Raw genomic sequence first — 24,160 nt, 5'->3', positions numbered from 1 at the left:
CAAGGTAAAATAAGGTCATTAGGGTGGCCTGAAGCAGTATGACTGGTGACCTCATAAGAAGCGATTAGGACAGAGACACACAGGAGGACGCCCCTAGGAGGACAAAGGGAGATGATGCCATCCTCAGGAAGAACCAATCCTGCTGACCCCTCATCTCAGGCCTCCAGGGCCATAAGAAAATAAAGCCGGCCTGTGGCATTTGTTACATAGGCCCAGGTGACTCCTAGCTGGGGTAGGGTTAATGGCTTTAATCTTCGGTGCCTGGGAGACACTCAAGGGGAGATGCCTGGGGAAGCGGCAGAAGTGGGGCAGATGCTCTGTGGCTCACTGATTCGGGTTAAGTGGGAAATATTAGGGCCCCACAGGTGGAGCAGGAAAGGCAGAACTGCTGATGGCCAGAGATACTCCAGCAGGGCCAGGAGGTTGTAGCATCTGGGCCCTGAGAGGGCCCAGCCATGTGCCCAAGGCCTCTCTCCCAGGCCTGGGGCATCACCAGGACAGGTTATGGGTGGGAGGGGTCCCTCCACAACTGTAGCATCCAACCTGTATGTGGTCCTGAGTGACACCCCCTCTCCGAGCAGCTGCCTCATCTGTAACGATGCCTCCCAGTGGGGTGAAGATAAAAATGAGCCTCTGGGAAGTGCCACGAAAGGGGGGCCCATTGGGCTTGGGCCAGGATGAGGGTAGTGGCAGGCAGAGGCATGCTGGGCAAAGACCAGGAGAGGGGTCAGGCTGCCTGCCATTTGGTAGGACACAGCCAGTTACCAGTGACTACAGGGGACCACGGGACTTCAGGCTCCTCACAGCCTCCAGTCTGTCGGCACTGCCTCCCCCAGGATGAAAAAGCTGTCACGCTCTGTGTAGAGGAGTCTGTGGGGCACAGAGAAGGCGAGAAAGGGCACAGAGACCTGGAGGGACAGGATGGGAAGAGACAGGAAAAAGAGGCATATTTCCTAGGATTCATTAAAATGAAAAATGAAACAGAAATGCTGAGCAGAATTAGGCTGGGCAGAATTTTTGGTTTTTTTCGGGGGGTGGGGACTGTACCTGTGGCATATGGAGGTTCCCAGGCGAGGGGTTGAATCAGAGCTATAGCTGCAGGCCTACACCACAGCCACAGCAATGCCAGATCCGAGCCGTGTCTTCAGCCTACACCACAGCTCACGGCAACGCTGGATCCTTAACCCACTGAGCAAGGCCAGGGATCGAACCCGCAACCTCATGGTTCCTAGTCGGGTTCGTTAACCACTGAGCCACAACGGGAACTCCTGGGGGGTGTACTTTTAGGAGAATTACAAGAAAGCTTCCGACAGGGTCATCACCATCCTCATCACCAGTCTCCTCCCCTCAGGCTCCTGGTGGCAGCAGGAGCTGCCTCCCTGGCACTGCTGGCTGTACAGGGAGGGGCTGCCGGAGGCAGAGCCCAGCGCGGGCACCGACTTAAGGGCCCAGACCCATGGCATTCCAGAGAGCCTGGACAGGTCCTGACCATGAATCCCTTCCCTAGCAATGTCCTGGGGAGGAACAGAAACGCTCTCCACCTCCCCGTCCAGGAAGGGAAAGGATGTGAGCTCCATAGAATGAGCTCTCGGCCCACCATTCTGGTTGTCTGGAAGATGCCTGCTCACCCTCTCTCCTTACCAGCTGTATCTGGGAGCACCGCAGCCTCAAGAGTCTGTCTCTTCATCTGTAAACTGTTGGCCAAGAATCCATAGGTGTGGGTAAAGGACGCGCAGCGCGCGCGGCACCCTCAGTTCACTTGTCTCCTGGACAGGTCACTCTGCGCCTTGCGCTTCCTGTCTCCCGGGGAGACTGCTGCCAACCCCAGCGAACGCCCGGCAAGGGGACTGGCTGCTCACCTAATGCGCGCCCTCGTTTCTCCAGCAGCGTCCCTGATAAATCCTCGCTTTACCCGTTGGCCCGCTGCGGGATGTAGGTGGGAGCTGGGGAGGCCGCGGTTGCCCCGCCGCTCCAACCCCTCGTGGGCCCTTCTCCGAGGCCCAGGCCAGTGCCACGTTCTCACCTGGGTTAGAACTTAAGGAGTAGACACCTCAACCGCTGCGAGTTCACTGCAAAGGGTGTGAGCCAGGAGGGGGCGGGGCCGGGGGCGCGGCTCTGAGTCCCGGTGGCCGCGGGCCGTGGGCGGGGCCATGGGCGGAGCGCGGCGCGTGACGCGTGTCTCGGACCAATGGGGCGCGCGCCCACGGCCGAGCCTCCTGCGAGCCTTCGCGGCGCCCGCCGCGTCACGTGAGCCCGGAGAGTGAGCGCGGAGCAAGCGGCGGCGGCGGGGCTCCGCCGCAGCAACGCGGGCCCGGGCGAGCTCGAGCGGGTGCAGGACGCGCTGCCGCCGCCCCCAAAGCAGCCCGCGGGGCCCAGGACCGCCGGGCCTGGCCGCCGGCCGGCCGTGCGCCGAGTTCAGGTGGGAGCGGCACGGTGCGGCCGGATACGCCGAGAGCCGGCCTGGCGCGCAGGGAGCTGCCGGGGGGCGGGGGGTGGGGGGGGCGCGGGGGGGGCGAGGGGCGCGGGCGAACCTCTAGGCGCGAGGCCTGGCGCCCGCACAGCTGTCCTGGGATCCGCGTGAGCGTCCCAGGAAATGTCGGAGGAGCAAGGTAGCGCCGCGCTGGGCCAGGAGCGGACAGCTGGTGGCAGAGCGACCCCACGTGCCCAGCCGCACTTTCCCTGCACGGGTCAGTCCGCTGCCTCGGCGCCTGCCGCGCGTGTCCGTATGCGCGACGAGAGCGGGCCTCCCATATGGCAGGCGCGGCGGGGCCTGCGGGCGGGCGGGTGCGCGGCGGGGAGGGGTGGAGGGGTTACTGTCGGTCACCTCAGCCGGCCCGGGGGAGGGGGCGCGGGCCGAGGGCTCGGTGCTCCCGGGGCGGCGCTCCAGGCTCCCCGCGCCTCCCCTTCTCGCGCACGTTCCCACACATGCGGGGGCACCACGCGGCCCCACGCGCGAGTGTGTCTCGGACGCCTCCTCCGACTCTCACCACGCCCCGCACACGCAGTCACACGGCACGAAGTAGCACCCCCTGCGTCGTTAGCAAAGCAGGGAGTCCACCCCGCCCGCGGAGAAGATCCGTTCCCTGTGGACCCTCCCCCCTCCCCCCCAAGGAGAGGTTGTTTTCTCCCCCAGTCCGCGGGCGTGACAAAATCCCCAAGTGCCTGGGCCCCTCGGATCACTTTCTCCCTAAGGGCCAGGTGGCTCGTGGGGAGACCGGCCGCCCCACAGGTGCGAGGACGCTAGGCTCATGACTTTAGGACCGGCGGGGCGGCGGGGGAGCAAAGACTCTTATTTTGAAGAGCGGCCCCGGCCGGCTGCCCCCGTGATTTGCACGCTGACCCAATGGAAGGCCCTTGGCCGGCGCTCGGCTTGTTATCAATTACATGTTGTTCCTGCAGCCGCTGTGTCCCCGGGAGGATAAACAGCAGGCCTGGCCGGGCCGGGTAGGGGCGGAGTCCAGCCGTGGCCGGGGACCGGTGCCCGGAACAGGGCGTCCCTCCCCCTGCACGCAGCCTGCTGTGCCACGTGCTGCTATGCCGGGCGCCCTACAGCCCCCGCTGCCTCTCAGTGCTCTGGGTCCACCCAGGCTGCTGAGCTCTGCATTAGGACCCTGCCCGCCTGATCCTGGCCCTCTGTTCCTGGTCCCACCCCTGCTCCCTTCCCTTTCGCTCAGTCAGCAAGTTGTGCCGGGTCCTGATTCGGACTCTGGGATAAGTGTCGAAATGGCTTCTATTCTGGAGGGGAGGTAGACAGAAAATGAAGCACACAAATACATAAGATAGTTTCCCGCAGTGGCAGCTGTTAGGAAGACTCTGATGTGAGGCGTTTTAACTGGGTGGTCAGGCCCCGCAGGGAGTGACTCCTGAGCTGAGCTGAGATCTAAGTAAGGCACCCCTGCAGTGCTCGGGAAGAGGAGCCTATGGAGCAGGAACAGCCAGGATGGTGGCCTGAGGCTGGTGAGCTTGGTGCACAGCAAGTGCCAGTGGGGCAGTTGGAGCTGAGGTCTGGGGCAGATGGGCAGGCGCTGGGCTGCTGGGAGGAGATGGGGTGCTGCTTCCTCCCATCCTGCTCCACTGTCCTTACATATTTCCCCCGCTGTTGTTTTATGTCATTCACTCTGTGACTATCTCAGTTTACATCTCTAAAAGGTAAGGCCTCCTTTGAAAAGAATGTACCAACCACAATACATCATCACATTTTAAAATATTAAATGTAATTCCTTAATTTCATGGAATATTCAGTTGGTGATCACATTTCAGGAGAGACTTTTAAGGGCAGAAACATGACCCGGGCTGCCCCTTACCATCTGGTTCCTGGTTTCGGGAAGGCTGGGGTTCCTGGATTCCTAAGCATCCAAGCAGAGGGGCAGAAAGGCCATGGACTCACCCACTGAGGCTCACCCTAAAGCCTGGTGCTGCATGCAAACCGATGCGCTCATTAGTCTTATGAAAACCCAGGAACTAGCCACACTTGGCAGCCTCCCAACCCAGCACAGCAAGACATGGCACAGAGAGGGTGTGCTACCTCCTCAAGATCACACAGCTGGTAAATTGCAGAGGCAGGAGCTCAAAGCGTGGGTGACTGGAGAGAGGAGTTCTCCAGCTGAGTGTGAGCTCTGTCCTTCACATTATCTGGCATTTTCATTCCTTCTCAGCACCCAATTTGGTGAATTGTGTGTTTTTTAAAACCTGAGTTTTAAAGTCTTAGCTAAATATTTAACACCAAAAAGCCAGATGTTCTGCAAAACTGCCCTGGGTGCACACTTGCCAAGGGTGTCCACTTTGCCGTAGTTTACTGGAGATCTGTGAAGCTTCCTGGTTAGGGTCATCAGAGCATGGAACAGATGGGGAAACCAAGGTTTGGGAGAGCAAGGACTTGGCCAAGGTCACAGCTGATGATGGCCTGGGCCTGGGAGACTCTGCCCCTGGCTGGGGCTGTCGACATTGGTCAGGTGCTGGGTGCCAGACCCAGGGCTAGTGCTCGAGACAGGGCAAGGGGGTGGGTGCAGAGATGATGCCAGGCGGCAGAGAATCTCTGGCTTCAGATGCAGGACATTCCCCTTCCCCAACCTCGGTAAACACCCCACCGTGGTCACTGGATGGGGACAAAGGTCCATAGAGGTGGCCCTCTCACAGCCAGACACTGTTGACTCTCTTTGGACACGAGACCTAGCATGGCCTTCACAGGGCGCAGCCTCCTCTCTCCTCTCTGCTGACGTTCTCTGAGCCCCTCCTGGGCACCAGTGCCTCACCAGGAGCTAGGGACACAGCCGAGACCAGACACCCAGCTGGCCTTCGTGGAGCCCCTGGTCTAGGGGGAGACGGGAGTTAGCTGGGCTGTCCTGAGGTGGTGAGTGCTCCACAGGGTGCAAGCTGAGGGTCTTTGCTCCCATTCTCCCGGGCAGTTGTGACTCAGAGGAGTCACTGCTGTGGCACAGGGCCTTTCTGCCCACTGCTAAAGCCTTGGTAAGGTGACTGACCTGGGTGAGAGCATTTGTGAAGGCCCATCCCAGCCTTCCCTGGTTTGCAGAGGCGGCATCTGAGACTGGAGGGTGGGTGGGATGCCCCCTTTCAGCCCATGAGAAACAGCCCATGATGGCAAGCAGGTATGGGCCTTGAATGTTTTGCCCGATTAAAAAACTAACTGCCCAGCTTAATTTGAATCTCCGATGAAATTTTTTTTTTTTTAATATAAGCACACCCCACCCAGTGTTTGGGACATACTTATATTAAAAGTTGTTCATTTTTTTAAAAATCTGAGTTACAGATTTAGCTAGGCATCCTTTTTTTTTTTTTTTTTTTTTTTTTTTTTTTTGCTCAATCTGGCAACCCTCCCCAAGCCGCAACAGCCCAGGGGTCAGAGGGCAAATGGCCATTCTCCTACCCCCTCCCGTGAGTCTCCACTGACAAGGTCAGTTGTCCTCAGATTGCAGTGACTTGATTAGCTGGACAGTATTACCATCTTGACTGTTCAGGGTGCAGGGGGCCTCTGCACACACTCACTCTATCCCTCACACGCATGCACACCCGGTCATTCATAGATACATGCGTGTTCCTTCCCAGAATTGTTCTGGAAAATCTGTGTGAAACCACAAGGGCCATGTTGTGCAATGGGCTTGGAGAGCACTTTTGCAAACAGGTGGTGCAATTTCAGAGAACACTCTTGCAGGCAGAGTTGTCCCGTAGGGCGGGATGGAGGCAGGATCCAGGCGATTGGTAATGGGAGGCTGAGGCAGGCAGCACAGGGGCCGCAAGCCCACAAGGTGGCAGGTGCACATGCCACCCTCCTGACCAGGTTCCTTGTTCCTCTCCGCAGCTGCCACCAGCACGGCCAGCATGGTGGACCACTTGCTTCCAGTGGACGAGAGCTTCTCGTCGCCGAAATGCCCGGTTGGTTATCTGGGTGACAGGCTGGCCAGCGGGCGGTCATACCACATGCTGCCCTCGCCCCTCTCAGAGGACGACAGCGACGCCTCCAGCCTCTGCTCCTGTGCCAGCCCTGACTCGCAAGCCCTTTGCTCCTGCTACAGCGGTGGCTCAGGTGCTGAGGGGCAGGACAGCATCTTGGACTTCCTGCTGTCCCAGGCCACGCTGGGCAGTGGCGGTGGCTGTGGCAGCATCGGGGCTAACGGTGGCCCCGTGGCCTGGGGGACCTGGCGAAAAACACCAGCTCCTGTGAAGGGGGAGCATTTCTGCTTCCCCGAGTTTCCTGCGGGCGACCCTGATGATGTCCCAAGGCCCTTCCAGCCCACCCTGGAGGAAATCGAAGAGTTTTTGGAGGAAAACATGGAGCCAGGGGTGAAGGAGGCCCCAGAAAGCCACGGCAAGGACTTGGAGACCTGCGGCCAGCTCTCCACCGGGCTACACAGGAGCCACCTCCATCCTGGGTCCGGTGGGAGAGAGCGCGGTGCCGCATTGTCGGGCGCCAGTGCAGGCAGCAGCCAGGGCACCGGTGGGGGTCCCACGCCAGACGGCCCCATCCCCGTGCTGCTGCAGATCCAGCCCATGCAGGTGAAGCGGGAATGTGGTGCAGAGCCCGCCTCGCCTGGGCAGGCCCCAGAGAGCGTTAAGGTGGCCCAGCTCCTGGTCAACATCCAGGGGCAGACCTTCACGCTCGTGCCCCAGGTGGTGCCCTCCTCCAGCTTGAACCTGCCCTCCAAGTTCGTGCGCATTGCCCCTGTGCCCATCGCCGCCAAGCCCATTGGGTCCGGACCCCTGGGGCCTGGCTCCACCAGCCTCCTCATGGGCCAGAAGTTCCCCAAGAACCCGGCGGCAGAACTCATCAAAATGCACAAGTGTACTTTCCCCGGCTGCAGCAAGATGTACACCAAAAGCAGCCACCTCAAGGCCCACCTGCGCCGGCACACGGGCGAGAAGCCGTTCGCCTGCACCTGGCCGGGCTGCGGCTGGAGGTCAGTATCGCGGCCACAGGCCAGGCGGTGAGTGAGGCCCACGCGTCTCTGCTCCCCTGGGTGTGCAGCCAAGGCCACGTTCTCGGCCCTTGGATGCAGCTGCTTAGGAAGCGGAGCGAGGGCTGGGTGGGGGCAGGGCCAGAGCTGGCACACTGCCCAGAGGTTTCCTTGTCCCCGCACCCCCCCCCATCACTGGTCTCCAGTTTCACAGTGACCAGGTAAGGCTGGCAGCGGCCAGGTGGGAAGAGGGGCTAGGCCATGCAGAAGGGCTCTCGTGATGGTGACAAAGGGAGCTCAGGATAGCGGAGGGCAGCCGCATGCCAGCCCATGTGCGTGGTGCTCCTCGGCACCTCGTGGCGCCCCCAAGGGTAAGTACCCCCTCTACTCCCCATTCACAGCTGAGCAAGCAAGGCTCAGACCAGCTAAGGAACTCGCCCAAGGGCACCCGGCTCTGTAGGTGAGATTTGAACCCAGATTAGAGAAGCCACATCCTGAAAAGGCTGCTTCCCCACCCAGAAGGTCCAGCTGTTCTCGCAGCCGTCCTTGGGTACGTGGTAGGGGGGCCATGTGGACCTGGAGCCGGGAAGCCACAGGGACCAGCGACGACAGAGAACCAAGCTTGGGGTGCCTCCCAGGTGCTCTCTGCGGCACCGGGGGACGCCAGCTCTCCAAGGCGGGGTCTGCCCAGGGTTACCCAGCCCGTGGGCAGCATTGCTGGATGGGACCCGTGGATCACCCTCCTTTTCCAGAAACTCAGGCAGCATGCTCAGGGTCTTCCCGCCAGCTCTACCCTGCCTAGGACACCCGCCTGCAGACCCTTGGCTTGGCTTACCTGGGAGGGGCACAGAGCCTCAGTCACAGCCGGTGTGGCTTCTGTGGGTGTGGGGGAGCAGTGCAGTACATCCATCTATGTGCAGAACTGGACTTTGGGAGGGGCGCGGAGTGGTGTGTGCGCCCACGTCTGCATCTTGCTTTCTTCACGTGTGTCTCTGTGCTGTGTAACCAATGTGATTTACACGTGCACATTGAGTGTTTGTACCCTGTGGGCGTGTGCATGCAGCACAAAGGAAGCAGTTTGCTGCTTTTGTTTTCCTGACTAAATGTCACCTGAGAGCACTGGGACTTGGCCCTGGGGCAGAGGAGCTGGCCTCAGAGCTGGCCTTGGTGCTGGCAGACCCTTGCCCTGGAGCGCTGAACTGGCCAGAGAAAGGGCTTTTTTGCAAAGGCACCCCCAGCCCCATGGTGCTGCCGCTGCCCTCCTCCCAGAGCCTCATCCTCAGGCAGCAGAGCAGGTCCGGGGCCAGGTGTGCTGTAAGGTGGCAGCAGTGCAGTGTTCAGTGGTCAGTCAGGGTAGTAGGGCTTCACCTGCAGAAGGGGCCTCCTGACACCTTGGGAGGGCAGCTGGTGGCGGTGGTTGGAGCCCCAGGCCTGAGCTGCGCCCCCTCACCGTTGCTGTCAGTGGTCCCCTGGCCAGTGGGTCCTCACCTGTGAAGTGGAGGGCTTTCTCCCTTCCTCTGCCCGTCGGGCCGTGCATGCAGGGGGGGCACAGTGGTGCCCTCCACCTGGGCTTGTGTGGTCACTCTCAGATGAAAGCAGAGGGCGAGAAGGGCCTGGAAGGGGTTTGGCCCGGCTTCCGCCTGGATTGTGGAGACAGTGGGCAGCCTTACTTTCCCGGGCACATCCCCAGCCACTGGTGACCCTTGAGGAGTGCCCCTCCCCAGGCGGAGTGAGGCCAGTGGGGCGGCAGGGAGGAAGGGTGTGGTTGGTCAAGGCCCCCCACTCAGCTCACACCCCCCAGGAGGAGACGACCTGTGCTCTGGGCTGCCCCAGAGAGCAGAGGGACCCTCACCCAGGGTGCTTTAAAGGGAGGCAGCTCTTAGCCCCCAGCCCGGTGGCCCCAGGGGGAGGGAGTTCTCCGTGGGAGGAGGTGTGTAAGCAAGAGTGGATTTATGTTGGGATTCAGCTCTGCCCCTGTCTTGGCCAGGACCCCTTGACAAGGGGAGGCATGGTGGGTTCCTGGCACCGGGAGGTCTCCACGGAGCCACTGGGAGTCATTCCTGCCATCAGCTACTCCTAGGGCTTCTCCCAGGTCTGGGTCTGGCTGTTTGGGGGTCGCACGTGGCAGAGGCGCTGCCTGGCTGGAAGCTGAGGGCTCCTGAGAAGGCTGTTTCTCAGGATGTGGGAGTTCCTGGTTGGTCTTCAGGCATCTTGAGCCCCTGGGGATGCACACAACAATGTTGAGTGTCCCTTAACTGTGTCTGTGGTGACAGAGGTGGAGGGAGCCCTTCTCCAGCTGGGTGGGAGGTCGGACAGGTTTGGGGGCAGCTCTGTGGGGACAGGACAGGGGGTAACTTTGATATTCACCAGTTCCCCAAGCACTTCCTGTGTGCTAGGCACAGTTCTAAGGTTCTCAGAGCTGGAATCTCCTCTACAAATCCCCACACTTGCTTGCATACTTCCTCCCATGGGGAACTCATTACCTCTTCTGGCCTTTAAGCATACTCTGGTACATTTGAATTCCTATCCAGACTCCTCATCCTAGCCCACCGGCCCACAGGGTCTGCTTGCCAGCCTCGCCTGCGTGGTGCAGGCTCCCACTGCGCCCTCTCTGTGCGCTGTGTCTCCGCTTTTCTCTGGTGGTGGCTGTCATTGGTCCTAGAGTGGTTCTGGCTTTGTTCTTCCATCACATGCTCATTGAGCCCCCCACCTCCCAACAGCCACCTGGAGTGTTAGCACCATCTCGTCACCGAGGCCCAGAAAGATTGAGTCAGGGACAGAGTGTGACCCACCGTGGTGTGGCTGGCACACCTCTCTCACCTGCAATCCAGCCCTAACCCTCCTCTCCCCCTGTACCCCTGGTGTCGTAGTGGCAGGTGTCTGTCCCTTCCACGAGGCTGCCCCGTGCAAGGCACCAGGCTTACGGGCTGGGAGGAAAGAGCCAAGGAGCAGCAGGCAGGCAGCAGTGGCTCTGATGTCTGCCATGAAGGTGACATGCGCAGCAGGAAGCCCCTGAGCAGGTGCCCATGGGTCCCATGGCAGCAGGGGGTGCAGCCAGAGCAGTTCAGTCAGCCCTCCACTGTCACTCAGCGGGTAAGTGGCAGAGCTAGGAGCTCAACTGGGCTGCCCATCCCGCCCCCAGGCTCAGGACCTCTCTGCAGCCCCTTCCACGGGGGATGGGCCTCCATTTGCACAGGTCTGCTCTTTGCCTGCCCCTACCCCCGGAGTGGGGAGCTAGTCCCTGTCCCCTCTTCCTCCTGCTGGCCCTGACGAGGTGTTTGCTCTTCCTCCTCCGGGGAAGATGCTGGTCTGGGCCCTCGGTCCTGCTTCCTGCCCTGCACACCTTTGTACCGGCGCCCCTCACAAGCCCCCACTGGCCCACGTAACCAACCACTACCTCCTTCTGCGCCTGGTCCTGAGCGCAGTATTCCCTGTTCCCAGTAGTGATGTGGGTCCAGGGCTGGGGCCAGACCATCACTATTTGGATTTGACCTTCTAGGAGAAGCTGTTACCACCTTCCTAGAAGTTTCCTTGCTTCACTCTGGACACCAGCCTCCTGTGTTCCCTGAAGCAGAACATCCTGCTCTGTCCAGAGAGAGCTAATAGGCGTAGCAGTGACTCCAGCAGCCCTGTGGGGCAGGCACTCTGTCATCCACAGTGGGCGCAAGAGGCCCGGATTGGAGACTTGCAGGCTCGAGGCTCCAGAGGCAGGAGGAGCCAGGGCTAGGATCCAGATCCAGCCGTCCCACTGTCGGCCTGCTGTCTTGCTTGAGGAGACACCTTGTGACCCCTCCTTGCAGTCACAGAGCCCCCAGGGGTGTTGCACAGGTCGTGCACTGCCCAACCCTAGGGGCCTGTTCCCACTGCAGTAGACCCCACAGTTCACAAGGATGGCTTTCTGGCTTCACACCCGGTGGCTGTGTGCACCGGGGTGGTGCTGACATCACAGACTACTCTGGAAGGTCCCCTGGACCTCATGCTTCTCTGTCCTGCACTCCAGCAATGCAGATCATGGTTGTGAGTCAGCAGACCCCAGGCTCACAGTTGGCAAGCGATTGCCACATGCCAGGTATACTCCACGCTCCAGTCTTTGCAGCCCTGAGGCTGCAGGCTGCCTCTGCCCACCCCCTGTGAGAGAGCTGCTGCCTCCCTGAGTCCAGGGGAGCAGCCTCAGGGGGCTTGGTGACTCACCCAGGCAGTGTGTGGCAGAGCTCTCTGCCCACAGAGGCTGAATCTTAGCCACTGGGCCCTTGCCCCTGGGGCCCCGAGGCCCCTCCAGGGGCTGCAGTTTGGGAGAACGTGATGAGGTGTGTGGCGGGGTCTTCTGAGGGCTCAGGTCATAGGACCATGTGGTGCAGGAGGGGAGGGGGCTTGAGGGTAGGAACAGCTATTCTCAAGCCTGGCTGTCCCTCAGCTGCCTGCGTCCCCCACCTCCACCCCAGGCATCCACTCTGGCCTCTGAGACAGGTCCCAGGGTCTTCAGAGGACAAGTGAGGAAGCCGAAGTCCAGGATGGCTCGTGAATTTGTTCAGAACCGCACAGGGCTCGCCCCAGCAAGCCCCCTGTCCTCTCTGAGACCTTGTGTGGTGCTGTCAGTCCAGCGGGCTGGGCCTGGCTCCCTAAACAGAAGGTGTAGGTGGCCCGTGTGTAGTGCCTGCCGGCGGCATTGCTACACCTCTACGCTGATGGGCCTGACTCCTGCCAGGGTCACAGGCCCGGGCGCCTTGGGGCCACGTCCTCCCTGCACGGGCCTCTGGGGACTGACACCACCCAGCCAGGCTCCGGAGGAGGCCAGGCCCCCTGCAGTCACCCGGGTGGGCAGCGCACAGCAGAGCTGTGTGAGACCTTCGCTCTGACCAACGGGCTAAGGGAGGCCAGGGTGCTTGTCCTCCCTGCCTCCGGGCCATGCTCCCCACCTGGTGCGAGGCCCTCCAGCACCCACCTGAGCCTTCCTGGGCTTGTTCCACCCTGGTTCCTGGTCCTCAGCAGGCTGTGGGAACAAGGCTTCTGCCCAGAGGGTCCGGCCAGATGTAGGCGGCCAGCCCCCTCTCCTTGGTTGGGCTGGGATGGCTGCCCCGGCCTAACCTTGCTGGCATGTGTGGCAGCCGGTCCAGGAACCAGGCTGCTGGGCCTGGCGCCCCTGTGCCTGCCGTGTTCGTGAATCCATCTGTGTGTACATGCGTGAGTGTGTGGCGTACCGTGTAGCATGTATATGTGTGTGCATAGCGTGTGTGCGTGCTGGGACTTGAGAGCGCTGCCTCTGACGGTGCTCCATCCTCCGCTGAGTGCTGCTCTTTAGCATAAATGTGCTTACTGGGCACCCTCTGCCCACCAGGCACTGGGTTGCAATGGGGTGCGTGTCTTCCCTTGGATCTGGTGGCACAGACTGACACTCATCAAAAAGTTGAAAACAGAGCTCCTGTTGTGGTTCAGCGGGTTAAGAACCTGACTCATATCCATGAGAATGTGGGTTTGATCCCTGGCCTCGCTCAATGGGTTAAGGATCCAGCATTGCCATGAGCTGTGGTGTAGGTTGAAGACACGGCTCGGATCTGGTGTTGCTGTGGCTGTGGTGTAGGCCTGCAGCTGTAGCTCCAATTCAACCCCTAGCCGTGGGTGTGGCTGTTTAAAAAAAAAAAATTGAAAACTAAAGTTGCAACAACAGTGGCAAAAGCCAAGAAATAGAAGCACTTAGTGCTGTGGGGGGTAAAGACGAGATGCAGTCCTGGAGGGCTTTCCTGAGGAAGTGACATTTGAGCTGAGGGGTGGGAAGGAAGAGCATTTCAGATAATGGCACATGTCCTGTGACGAGAGGGGCCAAGGACAGGTCAGTGTAGGCAGAGCCCAGAGGAGGAGAGTGTGTGTGGTGGTGGTGGGGGGCGGGGTGTCTCACTGCCAGGACCAGGGTGGGTGGGGAGAGCCTCGAGTCCCCAGGGTCAGTGGCATCACCTGAGCCCTGCGGTCAGTGAGGGTCCTATGGCAGCTTCTCCTTCCCGGCCCCTGGCCTCCCAGGCAGGCTGTGGCCAAGGGAGAGAGGTGGCTGCTTTTAGGGGCACAGGGTCCAGGAGTCCTGGGGGAACGAGTCTGAACTTTAATTGGGGCACTGCCTGCAGGGCTGGGTAGGGGCCTCCTGTTTCCCCTCCCGTGGGGGTTGCTGGGTGGGGACCCTCACAGAAGCTCACAGCAGCTTCGAGCTCTGATCCAAGGGCAGATTGAGGTGCAGCTGTGGTCAGGCTGAGGACACCCATGCAGCTGGGGCCGGGGTGCCTGCAGCCGCCTCCAGCCAGGGTGTTGGGACCCCCGCCAGCTACCTGGCCACCCTGGAGGGCAGCAGGGGTACAGCAGGGGCTCGGGACAGGCCTTTCCCAGTGGATGCCACGTGCTCTAGCCACTGGTAAACCGTGGGCACCCGAGGATGCCCTGACCACCCATGTCCCACAGGTTCTCGCGCTCGGATGAGCTGTCCCGGCACCGGCGCTCGCACTCGGGCGTGAAGCCCTACCAGTGCCCCGTGTGCGAGAAGAAGTTCGCGCGCAGCGACCACCTCTCCAAGCACGTCAAGGTGCACCGCTTCCCACGCAGCAGCCGCGCTGCGCGCCCCTGAACTGCCTGCCTGCCCTCCAGCCCGCTGGTGCTTTGTAGCAATAATTTATCAGCCTCCTTCGGAGGACAGGACAGTGTTACCAGCCACCTTCTGGAGCTCAGGGCACCTGGGAGGTGCGGACCCCAAGCCCCCCACCTGAGCCTCCCCAAGGTGTCCCAGAGCGCCCGGCCGCCTGGGCTGGAGGCGGCCTTCGTGCCTTCGTGCCTTCCCGAGGCCTGGCCTCACCACAGGGGCACTGGCCTGGCCCTGCTCCCACTGGGCTCCCCGCCTGGGCTGAGGCCAGCACTTTATTGCTGGGAAAGAAGAAATGTGCAGTTTTGAAATGTCAGTTCCCAGAGGGAGCCGTGCTGGGAAGAAGGAAGTAGGACAAAAGTCCAGGGCTGCACTGTGGTGTGAGCATGGCTTTGTCCAAAATGCCTGGCTCGGCCTGAACACCAGAGGGTTTACGGGCAGGGCGGGCAGGGGTGCAGGACCTGGCCTCCGGGTGGGTGCGGGATTGGGGTGAAAGGCCCCTCTCTGCGGGTGGCAGTGCATGTGTGTGAGTTAAACACAGGGCAGATGGACAGGTGCAGGTTAGCCCCAGAGCATCTGCACCCAGCCTGGCTCAGCGCCCCCATCCTGTTTCCAGAGAGATCCAGACAGCAGCCTACAGGGTGGCCTTCAGGAGGAAAGGGAGCAGCTGCATTGCGTGTAGAAGAGCTAGATAGAGCCTCCAATCCTGATTTAGAAATGCATTCCTTATTTTGTCTAGAAATTAATATCAAATGAACTAGCTTGTTTTGAGAGGTTTATTTCACATCCTATGAATGTATGTAAATAAAATGTACATAGGTACATCTACATAAAATCTTTTAATAACGTATCAACATTGTGTAAATTTGAAATTTAAATCTATAAAGCTGGTGTACATACGTTACAATTATGTATATTTTCTTTGGTCCTTCATAAAAATATATTTACTTTGCCAATAAAAGGAAAAAGAACTCAAAAGCCTTATGGCATTGCTGTGCGGTTTCCCTCTGCTTTGCCAGGAAATGGGACTGATTCTGGGGGCAGAGCCTCCATGTTTGCATTTGCAGCATTCAGGGTACCTCGGCTAGTAGCCTTGGCTAGTACCCAGAAGGCTCCTGGGGCTGGGGAGAAGGGGGAGGGAAGGGGAGAGGGGGTAACCCCTGGTCCAGCAGCGCAGGGTCCCCACAGTGCCACCTCCACGCCAGCCGCTGGGGTTCTGCTCATTCTGGTTCCCTGGAGGGCTGTCTCTTCATAGACGCACACTGCCCCTCCCAGCATCACTTGTGGGGAGAGACTGCAGACCAAGCCCAGCCCACGGACCACCACTCCTCTGAATTCCTGCCTGAGACCCTTGCTCTGCACTTCCTACCCTGTGTGCATCTCATGCACCCACTGCATGCATTGTGGCAAAGGATCAGACTGTCCCCCACCTCCAACCCCCCGCTCAGACTCCCCCAGGAAATGGCATATAATCCTCACTTGCAATTCTGAAAGAATTAGGCGTCATGACCATGTGGAGGCAGACTTGTGGGGGCCAGTGCATGGGGTTAGGCGGCTGCCTCTACATCCCCGAGCTGCTCTGAGGAGAAGAGGTTGAGGCCTGGACCCATCTGCATGCCCCAGTGGACTGGGAGCAGAGGCGGTGGGGCCCAGAGAGCGAGGAGCAGCTGTGAACCAGTCAGCCGGGCCCGGGCGCCTGCCATTCCTCTGTCCCCCTGACTTGGGAGGCTGTCTTTTCCCAGGCGCCTAATGCCCATCAGGCAGGGGTCTTGGTGACAGCTTTGAACCGAAGGCAAGTGGCAGAGTGGGTTAGCAGTGGACATATGGAGCGAGGGGTGTGTGTGCGCGTGTGTCTCAGGGGGCGGGCATCCTTCCCCTGATGTGGGAACCTCCCACTTCATCTGTCTGTCCTGTCCTCTCTGGTGGAGTTGGCATGTGTGCCCAGCACACGGGTAATCAGAGAATGGACACCCCATCCTGATAGGCCCTGGTCTGGGGGAAGGACTTGGCCTTGTGACCTTTGCCCTTTGACCCTTCTCCAGAGTCTCTGTGGCTCTGGAGAAGTGATGCATTGATTTCCAGGTGTATTAATGTAGCTTTCTTCATCCATAACCAAGCAGCACAGCCCAGATAAGATGGACACGGGAGGTCAGGATGGTCATGCTGTGTGTACGGGGCTGGGTGCTGACCCGGGGCACTGCTCAACTCCTCTTGATGTATGTCCCTAGCGGCCACATCCTCGGAGCCTGCAGCCCACTAGTTGGCCCTCTGTCCAGACAGAGGCTGGCCAAGGCAGGCCATGTGTGCTGGGCAGTGACATCGTCCCCCTCAGCCTGAGCTCCAGAGTCCTCGCCTGATGCACTGACACACTGGCCGGGGTGCCCGTGCTGGTGGGCAGCACAGCCCAGGTCTCTGGTCCCTGGACATCTGGGCTGAGAGGCCTGGGGGGGCAGGAGCTGCAGCAGGAAGGACCACCTCTTGATTCTCAACCCACCTCTTAAGCCTCCTGGATTTCAGCCACTTGACCCCGTGGAATGGACATGATGTCCCCAGATGGCCACGTGGTGATGACAGCTGTGGTGGAGAGCAGCTTCGAGGATAGGCATCTGCGTCTGAGCCAGGTGGAGGGGCCTTGGTCCTCCTCTGCCTGGGCCAGCGCCTCGGAGCACAAAGCTCTGGGGACGCTCCAGGGAGACCCCCACCACCGCCTATGTCTCCCTTTGTGACTCTGTGACTGGAAGAGGCACAAGGGCCAAGTGTTTGTGATCAGGGGGGAAGGCGGCAGAGCAGAAATTCAGCCTCACCCACCCGGGGAACCATCCAGCCCGGCCCGGTTCCTGTCCTACAGGGTGGTCAGGGGATGGGAAGCCCTGTGTGTCCCGGCCCTGAGGCTTGAGCTGCTGTAACAAACCCTGAGCACAAAGGAAATATACTCTTTGCTGAAGCAGTCATGAAGCACCCTGGCTCCCTCTTTGTCACCCTCCATGCCCTGCTTCCCCAGGCCTGCTGCCAGCCCACAAAGAGCAGCCCAGGGCCTCCCCTTCCTGCTCAGGCCATCCACTGAGCCACTCGGCCAGCACCCGTGTGCTGGGCACACACTCTCACCCGTTGCAAGGAAAGCTGGGATAAGTAGTCTCCATCTGGGAGGCTCTGGACATAGCTGAAATTTGGGGGTTCTAGGACAGGGAAAAGTTGAGCAGAGGAGGGGGTGAGCTTCTGCCGCAGGCACGCCCACCCTGGCTGGGTGCCCACGCTGAGCACAGATGCCTCTCACCCTCCCAGAGGCTGGCGGCCAGGCACCCAGGCAGTGGGTGAGTCGTGGTGGCCCGTGGCCTCGTCCACACTCTCAGAATGGGTGCCACAGCAGTTATGGGACCAAGGGTCAGGCTTCTAAAAAGAGCGGGTGTCATGAAAGGAAACCTTGATGAAACAGAGACACGAAGGCACTTTGGGTGACAATCGTGCTAGAAATGGCAGGTTCCTGCGTCACACAGATGGACATAAACAAGAAACAAATGAACCCTCGTGGTGCCGCCATCACCTTCTCCTGGAGGGGTCCAGAGGTCATACATTGTGTTCTGAGGCTGGGGGCAGAAGCAGAAGGGCCCAGGGTCAGGGCTCCTAGGGCTTGTAGCTTTCCTTACGCTCCATGGTTCAGAGTCCCTAGGTCCCAGTGGATGCAGCAGAGGGGCCATTGTGAACGTCCAGCAGCTGACAGGACAAGGCTCTGAAAGTCACATAAGGGACTGAGGGTGGGGTCAGGGTCAGTCCCTGACAAACATAAGACTGAACAGTCTTGCTGTGTTTGAGGTCAGCGCAAAGGGATCAGCACAGGACGTGCTCCTCGGAGGTCGGCCGTGGGCCAGAAAGGCAGCCCTGGAAATTTCCTGTGGTCTTCACCAGGTGACATGCCATGTGACTCCGAGGGAACCCAGCTGAAACAGGGGAGCAACAGGATGGGAGAGTGGGGCTGGAGGGAGGAAGGGACTTTGCAAAGAAACAGAAGGTGCCGCAGCGGAAGTAAAACCTGACTTGGGAGAGGACCGCCCTGGAGAAAAACCCACACAGACCTTCCAGAACCTAGTGGGAAAGAAGCAGGAAAAACGAGGAAGGCAGGTGTACAGGCAGAGAGCAGGGGGCCGAGAGCTGGACACTGGGGTTTCCTGTCAGAGCCCAGAGCAAATGACGTGCGTGTGACACATGACACCTGTAACAACACGGGACTACGTAACATCGTGTATGATATATGGATCCTAGCATTTCCTGATACGTAACACACAGGACACACTAATGCAGGACATGTATCTACGCTAACATACTACATACAATACACAAATATAACATGATACACTGACCCATAACAGATCCTGATTCTTAACACAAAATACACTAACCTATATAATACACAGCTATATAACATGATATACTGACATGTAACATATACTGATACATAACACATAGAATACACTAACACATAACGTGTGCCACACTAACAATAATACACTAATACACAACATATACACTAATACACATATATAAATACACAACCATATAACATGATGTACTAATGCATAACATAAATTACTGATACATAACATAATACATGAATACATAACATGTATAATAATACATGTCATATAATAATACATAACACATGTAATACACTAATGCACAACATGTATAATAAATACACTAATACATAGCATATAATAGACTAATACATATGTACTATACTAATATATAATGTACATCATGCACCAAAATGACGTATATACTAATACAATTACAATACAATGACACATAACTAGATCATAGAAGAATAATTATAGCTATAGACAGACATCAGGTAGGTGGAGGATGAAACGACACCCCCCGCCCCAGGGAGGGCAGGAGAACATGCAGGTAGGTGGTGGGTTGGCGGTATGGGGAAGGTGAACAGTGGAGTTCAGGTAGCATGAGCCCGTTGGCCTCCCTGGAAGGCTTCCTGGGTGCTGGTTGTCACCTTGTCTAGTCCTTGACCCTCCTCTGGTCCCTATGGTTTCCTGAGTGCCAGGCTTTATTGAGTGTTTGTGGGGCTTCTACAGCCCTGATGTTTTCCCTTGGAAACCACCCCCCCCCTTTTTTGGCTTTTTATGGCCACACCCATGGCATATGGAAGTTCCCAGGCTAGGGGTCAAATCGGAGCTGCAGCTGCCAGCCTGCACCACAGCCACAGCAATGCGGGATCTTTAACCCTTGAGTGATACCAGGGATTGAACCCACATCCTCATTCCTGATGGATCCTAGTTGGGTTCATTACTGCTAAGCCACAATGGGAACTCCTCACTTGGAAAACCCTTATTTGATTTCTGTGGAACTAATGTATTTTTTATATTTATTATTATTCTTTATTTTAATGATTTTTATTTTTTTCCACTATATCTGGCTTACAGTATTCTGTCAATTTTCTGCAGTACAGCAAGGCAACCCAGTCACACATACATATATACATTATTTTTTCTTACATTATCATGCTTCCTCATAAGTGACTAGACATAGTACCCAGTGCTATACAGCAGGATCTCATTGCTTACACATTCCAAAGGCAATAGTCTGCATCTATTAACCCCAAATTCCCAGTCCATCCCACTCCCTCCCCCTCCCCCTTGGCAACCACACGTCTTGAACTAATACATGAAAATAATGTTATAATAATATATAGTAAGTTCTATTATAATTATATAATTTATAATATATGTAACATAGTTGTGGATGATATCTGTAATATAATTATAGATACAAATAGCTCACATATACTAATATAATTGTGATACAATAATAATATCATTGTAACTACACACACTTGTACAGTTTACATCACACAGCTGCCTCATGTTCTGTTACAATTTAAAGAGTAGACTCTGTGGCCTGTAGTGTGGCCACCTTCTCCGCGAGAAGCCCAGCACCGCTTTTGGCATCTGTCCTCCTGCAGGCATCGCCCTCTTCCTCTGGGAACTTCAGCTTCCTGCCTCCTAACCTCTCCCTGCCTCGGTTTCCTCATCTGCCTCACAGCTGTGCAGACCACATGAGCCAAGGTGTGAAATGCGCTTAGAACCACATCTGGCAGGGAGCAAAGGCTACTAATTCACAGACTGTTAGATGTCCCAGGCGATAAACCAGATAAACCCAGTTGGGAATGGTCGTGGCTTTAAAAAGCCTGGAAACCTCAGGGTGGGGCTGAGGGGTTATTTGCATTTTCCTAGGGGGAAGCCAATCACCGGACCTCCTGTTCAATGCCAGACACCTGGGAATCCCACTCGGGCCCAACATCCTTACACCAACACTCTTTCCACCCCACAGGGATATGGCCCTTGCATCCCGTAAGCAAAACCCCCAATATATGCCTGGTCTTGAGGGGCCTGTGGCTTGAGGGCAGGGGCCTGTCTCTGGGGGTGGCCCTACCCTCAGATGATTGGGCAGTTGGGCCTCCTCTAAAAGGGCGAGGTGGTGCTTTTGTCCTGCGTGGGGCTGGTGATTTCAAGCTTGGGTCCTGGAGCTATGGGTGGGGGCTCTGAATGCACCCATCTTTCTCTCCCCGTAGCCCTGCCACCATGTCTCCATCGTCTCGGGGGGAAGGGGCCTTGGCTCCAGTCCACTCATGTCCATTCACATGGACTTCCATTACCAGTGCTTCCTGCACACCGGCCGGGCCCCATCCCCTGCCACCCACAAGAGAGGGATTCTGGACAGACCAGAGATGTCCTCAGGCTGCTGGAGACACCGGGTCCCATAGGTGCCATCTATATTCACAGTCAGCGGGCATTCCCAGCCACGCATACGTAAACACCGCCATGCCACTGTTTGCAAAGCCCTTGCCAATGTTATGCAACAAGAAAAAAGTGAGGGGCAGCCACAGGAAAGGACAGATCAGGGTGGCCTTTACTGCATGCAGCGTTTTTGTCCAGAAAGTCAGAAAACAGTCAATTGAAGGCCTGACAGAACTCTCAATTTCCAGGGCTTTAATTTTTAGATTCTCCCTGTGCATAGAGGACGGAAGGCTTGGTCAAGGTGGGGACAGGACACAGGTTTCCTGTCCTCCAGCTCCTGTAGCTGACGAAAGTCCCACCAAGAACTCAGAGGGCCATGGGGTCAGTCCAATGTCCTGCTTGGTCAGCAGGATGTACCTGGATCCAACCATTCCCTCCACCCACTGGGGCCCAGGCCACTCCTGCCCCTTTGCCTGGACTATTGCAGTAGCCCACTTACAGGTCGGTGGTCAGGAGGAGCCACATAAAATCTGTCTGAGTCCCTCGTCCCTCCACTGCTCAGGGAGGACAAGGAAGACCTCGTAAGGTCCTTGAGAGCTGATCTGTGGCCCCAGGCCCTGGTTCCGGCGGCCCCACCCACAGTGCTGTTCTGCCTGGAAGACACCAGGCAGCTCCCAGTTCCAGGGCTGTGATGGCCATCCCTCTGCCTGGACAGCTCTCCCCTCCGCTCCCTCCTCACTTCCTTCCAGTCTGTGCTCAGGTGTTACTGCAGCCAGAGGGCTCCAGGTGATGCGCTGCCCAGCTCTGCATGTCCTTGCCTGAAGAAACACTCCAGCATAGGGAGGCTGGGCATCAGGAACCCTCTGAGCTACCTGGGCAACTCTTAGAAATCCAAAATTATGTCAAAATAAGACAAAAAAAAAAAAAGAATCTGCACCCACCAGCACTCCTGATCCCTCCCTTCCAGGGTCTCCATGGGGCTGGCAGCCTCTGTGCCGACCAACATGGTTACTCATTCAGGGACTGTGCTCCGTGGGGACAGGATTTTCTACAAACCCAGATTCTAGAATAAATATCATATTGAGCTACAGAATCCGGTTTCTGGGCACCACAATTCACTTACCAATTATATTTCATGGTAAATTATTTACCATTAATAAGCTTTTAGATTGTTCCCAAATGTTTGCTGTGATAAAGACATAAAACACGGAGCTCCCATCATGGTGCAGCAGAAATGAATCCGACTAGGAACCATGAGGTTGCGGGTTCAACCCCTGGCCTCACTCAGCGGGTTAAGGATCCACCATTGCCGTGAGGTGTGGTGTAGGTCGCAGACACGGCTCGGATCTGGCGTGGCTGTGGCTGTGGCGGAGGCCAGTGGATACAGCTCCGATTGGACCCCTAGCCTGGGAAGCTCCATATGCCGCAGGTGTGGCCCTAAAAAGACAAAAAGAAAAAAAAAAAAAAAGACATAAAACACTACAGATCTGCGCGTGTAGCTTCATGCACAGCTTTCATGGTGGGTTTGCTGGGTCAAAGAACAGGCCCATAACTTTTGCCAAATTATCGTCCAAAAATCAATTGTGTTGGGAACATAATTCACTCCCTTATTCAGTTTATGATCTGTTCTTCCCACTGGAAGGTAAACTCTTTGCTTGTTTTGCTCAGCCTTGTAAGCCCAGCTCCCAGAACAAATATTTGTAGAGCAAATGACGTGGGCACAGGCAAGGGCTATTGCTAAAACTGAGGGGATGAGATATAGAGGTTAAATAGACACTTTAAAGCTATCAGGTTAGTGTGGTCCTTAGAATGATGACCTCAAAGATGCCCTCATCCTCATCTCTATGACCTGGGAATATGTTCTTATGTGGCGGAAGGGACCCTGCAGGCATGATTAAGTCAAGGATCTTGACATAGGGAGATTATCCTGGATTATCTGTCAGCCCGATGTCATCACAGGTGTTCTTTAAGAGGGTGGCAATGGGGCAGAGGCCAGGGGGAGAGATTGCAAGGTGCCATTCTGCTGGCTTTGGAGATGGAGGAAAGGACCACAGGCCAAGGAATGCAGGCACCTCTGGGAGCTGGAAAAGGCGAGGAAACATTCTCCCTTTGGGCCTCGATACAGCCCGGCCAACACTTTGACTCTAGGACCTCTGACTCCAGAACTGTGAGAACCAGTTAGGGTTTGAAGCCCCAACTTCGGGATCATTTGTTAGAGCAGCGGTAGAGGAGGGAAGGAGGGGTGGGAGGGGACGTCAAGGGGAGGTCTCTCCTAATGGGAAGCGGTGGAGAGTCAGCAATTACCTACGGGTCATTTCAGCTGCACCCCCTGAAAGGAGCAAACCAAGCCTTAAAGAACCGGCCCCTGAGAGGAGGCGGGGCGTTGAGGGTGGCCCCGCCCCCTGCGCTATCCTACAGGCCGGCGATTGGCTCCAGGGGCGCTGCCCACCCATTAGGTATACCTGCGACCGGCTCTAGAACGAGGCTCACGCGGAAACAGAGACCTGCTGGGGACTCCTGGGGCTGCATCCACCACCGAGCGGGTCAACGGGGCGAGTGGAGCCACGGCCCAGAGCCTGGCACAGGTGGGCAGGTGAGGGGCTGGGGTGGGGGTGCGGCAGGGGTGGGGAGGGACGACGGCCACACCCTCACACCCTCCTCTCTCCTGGGAACCCGCCAACATCTTCACCCAGCACTGACACCGCGGGGCCCCACCAGAGCCTGGGTGCTGTTCTGCTAACACTGGAACTTATGCACGCATGTTTTAGGCGCTTCCATGTGCCTCCTAGGTCTCTGTATGCGCAAGGCAGAGCTTTGGCCACAGCAGAAGGCCTGAGCACTTTCAGGGGTTCAGCAGCCCCTGGTGTGGCATGTCCACTGTGTCCCTGTCCCTCAGCTCAGGCATCTGTCAATGAGGGATTAACAGGAATCCTTGCCCCAGGCTTGGGGGTCAGTTGGAGTCCTCCTGGACCTGACCCCAGTGGATGATGAGGGAGTGGGCCCCACTGGTGCCCAGCACTGAGAGTGCCCTGAAGACAGGGAGATGTGGAGAGCACAGAGGAGGCCTCCCCACCAGCTCCCACCCTTTCCAGCTGTCATATGGGGGGACAGGTCTGCTCTCCTGGCCCCCAGGATACTACTGATGCCTCCTGCCATCCTTATAGGGCTGAGGATCACACGAAGGAACAGCAGTCCTGACCTCCTCCAGCAGGGTCTGCATTTCATTGAGTAACTGAAGGTGAGACGACCAGTCTCTCTCCTGTTTTGTCCACACACGGGGCTGCTTAAACAACAGGAAGAGGATGTCTTAGAGCCTACCCCAACCAGAAACACCCTCACTGGGAATTCCGGGGAGTCCTGTTTAGTCTAGCCTAGTCGACATGTCATGC

At 57.6% G+C, this 24,160-nt stretch overlaps 1 protein-coding gene and 1 long non-coding RNA gene across 4 annotated transcripts; one reads left to right on the top strand and one right to left on the bottom strand.

Moving 5' to 3' along the window:
• Nucleotides 1-770: 770 nt before the first annotated feature.
• On the bottom strand, nucleotides 771-1,997 carry LOC146401621 (uncharacterized). Its single transcript, XR_014809217.1, has 3 exons — nucleotides 1,860-1,997; nucleotides 1,642-1,694; nucleotides 771-908 (listed from the first exon to the last, which is right to left on the bottom strand). It is a non-coding gene; the product is annotated as an uncharacterized LOC146401621 (long non-coding RNA).
• Nucleotides 1,998-2,256: 259 nt separating this feature from the next.
• On the top strand, nucleotides 2,257-15,003 carry KLF15 (KLF transcription factor 15). Of its 3 annotated transcripts, none has more exon segments than NM_001134349.2 (3): nucleotides 2,257-2,419; nucleotides 6,317-7,412; nucleotides 13,851-14,985. In NM_001134349.2, coding segments are annotated over 2 exon segments (1,239 nt in total). In that variant the 5' UTR covers nucleotides 2,257-2,419; nucleotides 6,317-6,336; the 3' UTR covers nucleotides 14,014-14,985.
• The last annotated feature ends 9,157 nt before the right edge of the window (nucleotides 15,004-24,160 follow it).

The sequence above is a fragment of the Sus scrofa genome, chromosome 7, assembly GCF_054392235.1.
Source record: "Sus scrofa isolate SSC_HxYL_T2T_F1_AM1 chromosome 7, Sscrofa_HxYL_maternal_Yorkshire_Landrace_v2.0, whole genome shotgun sequence".
NCBI lineage: Eukaryota > Metazoa > Chordata > Mammalia > Artiodactyla > Suidae > Sus > Sus scrofa.
The sequence above is the reverse complement of the archived record's forward strand: the minus strand, read 5'-3'. Positions and strand labels throughout refer to the sequence as shown.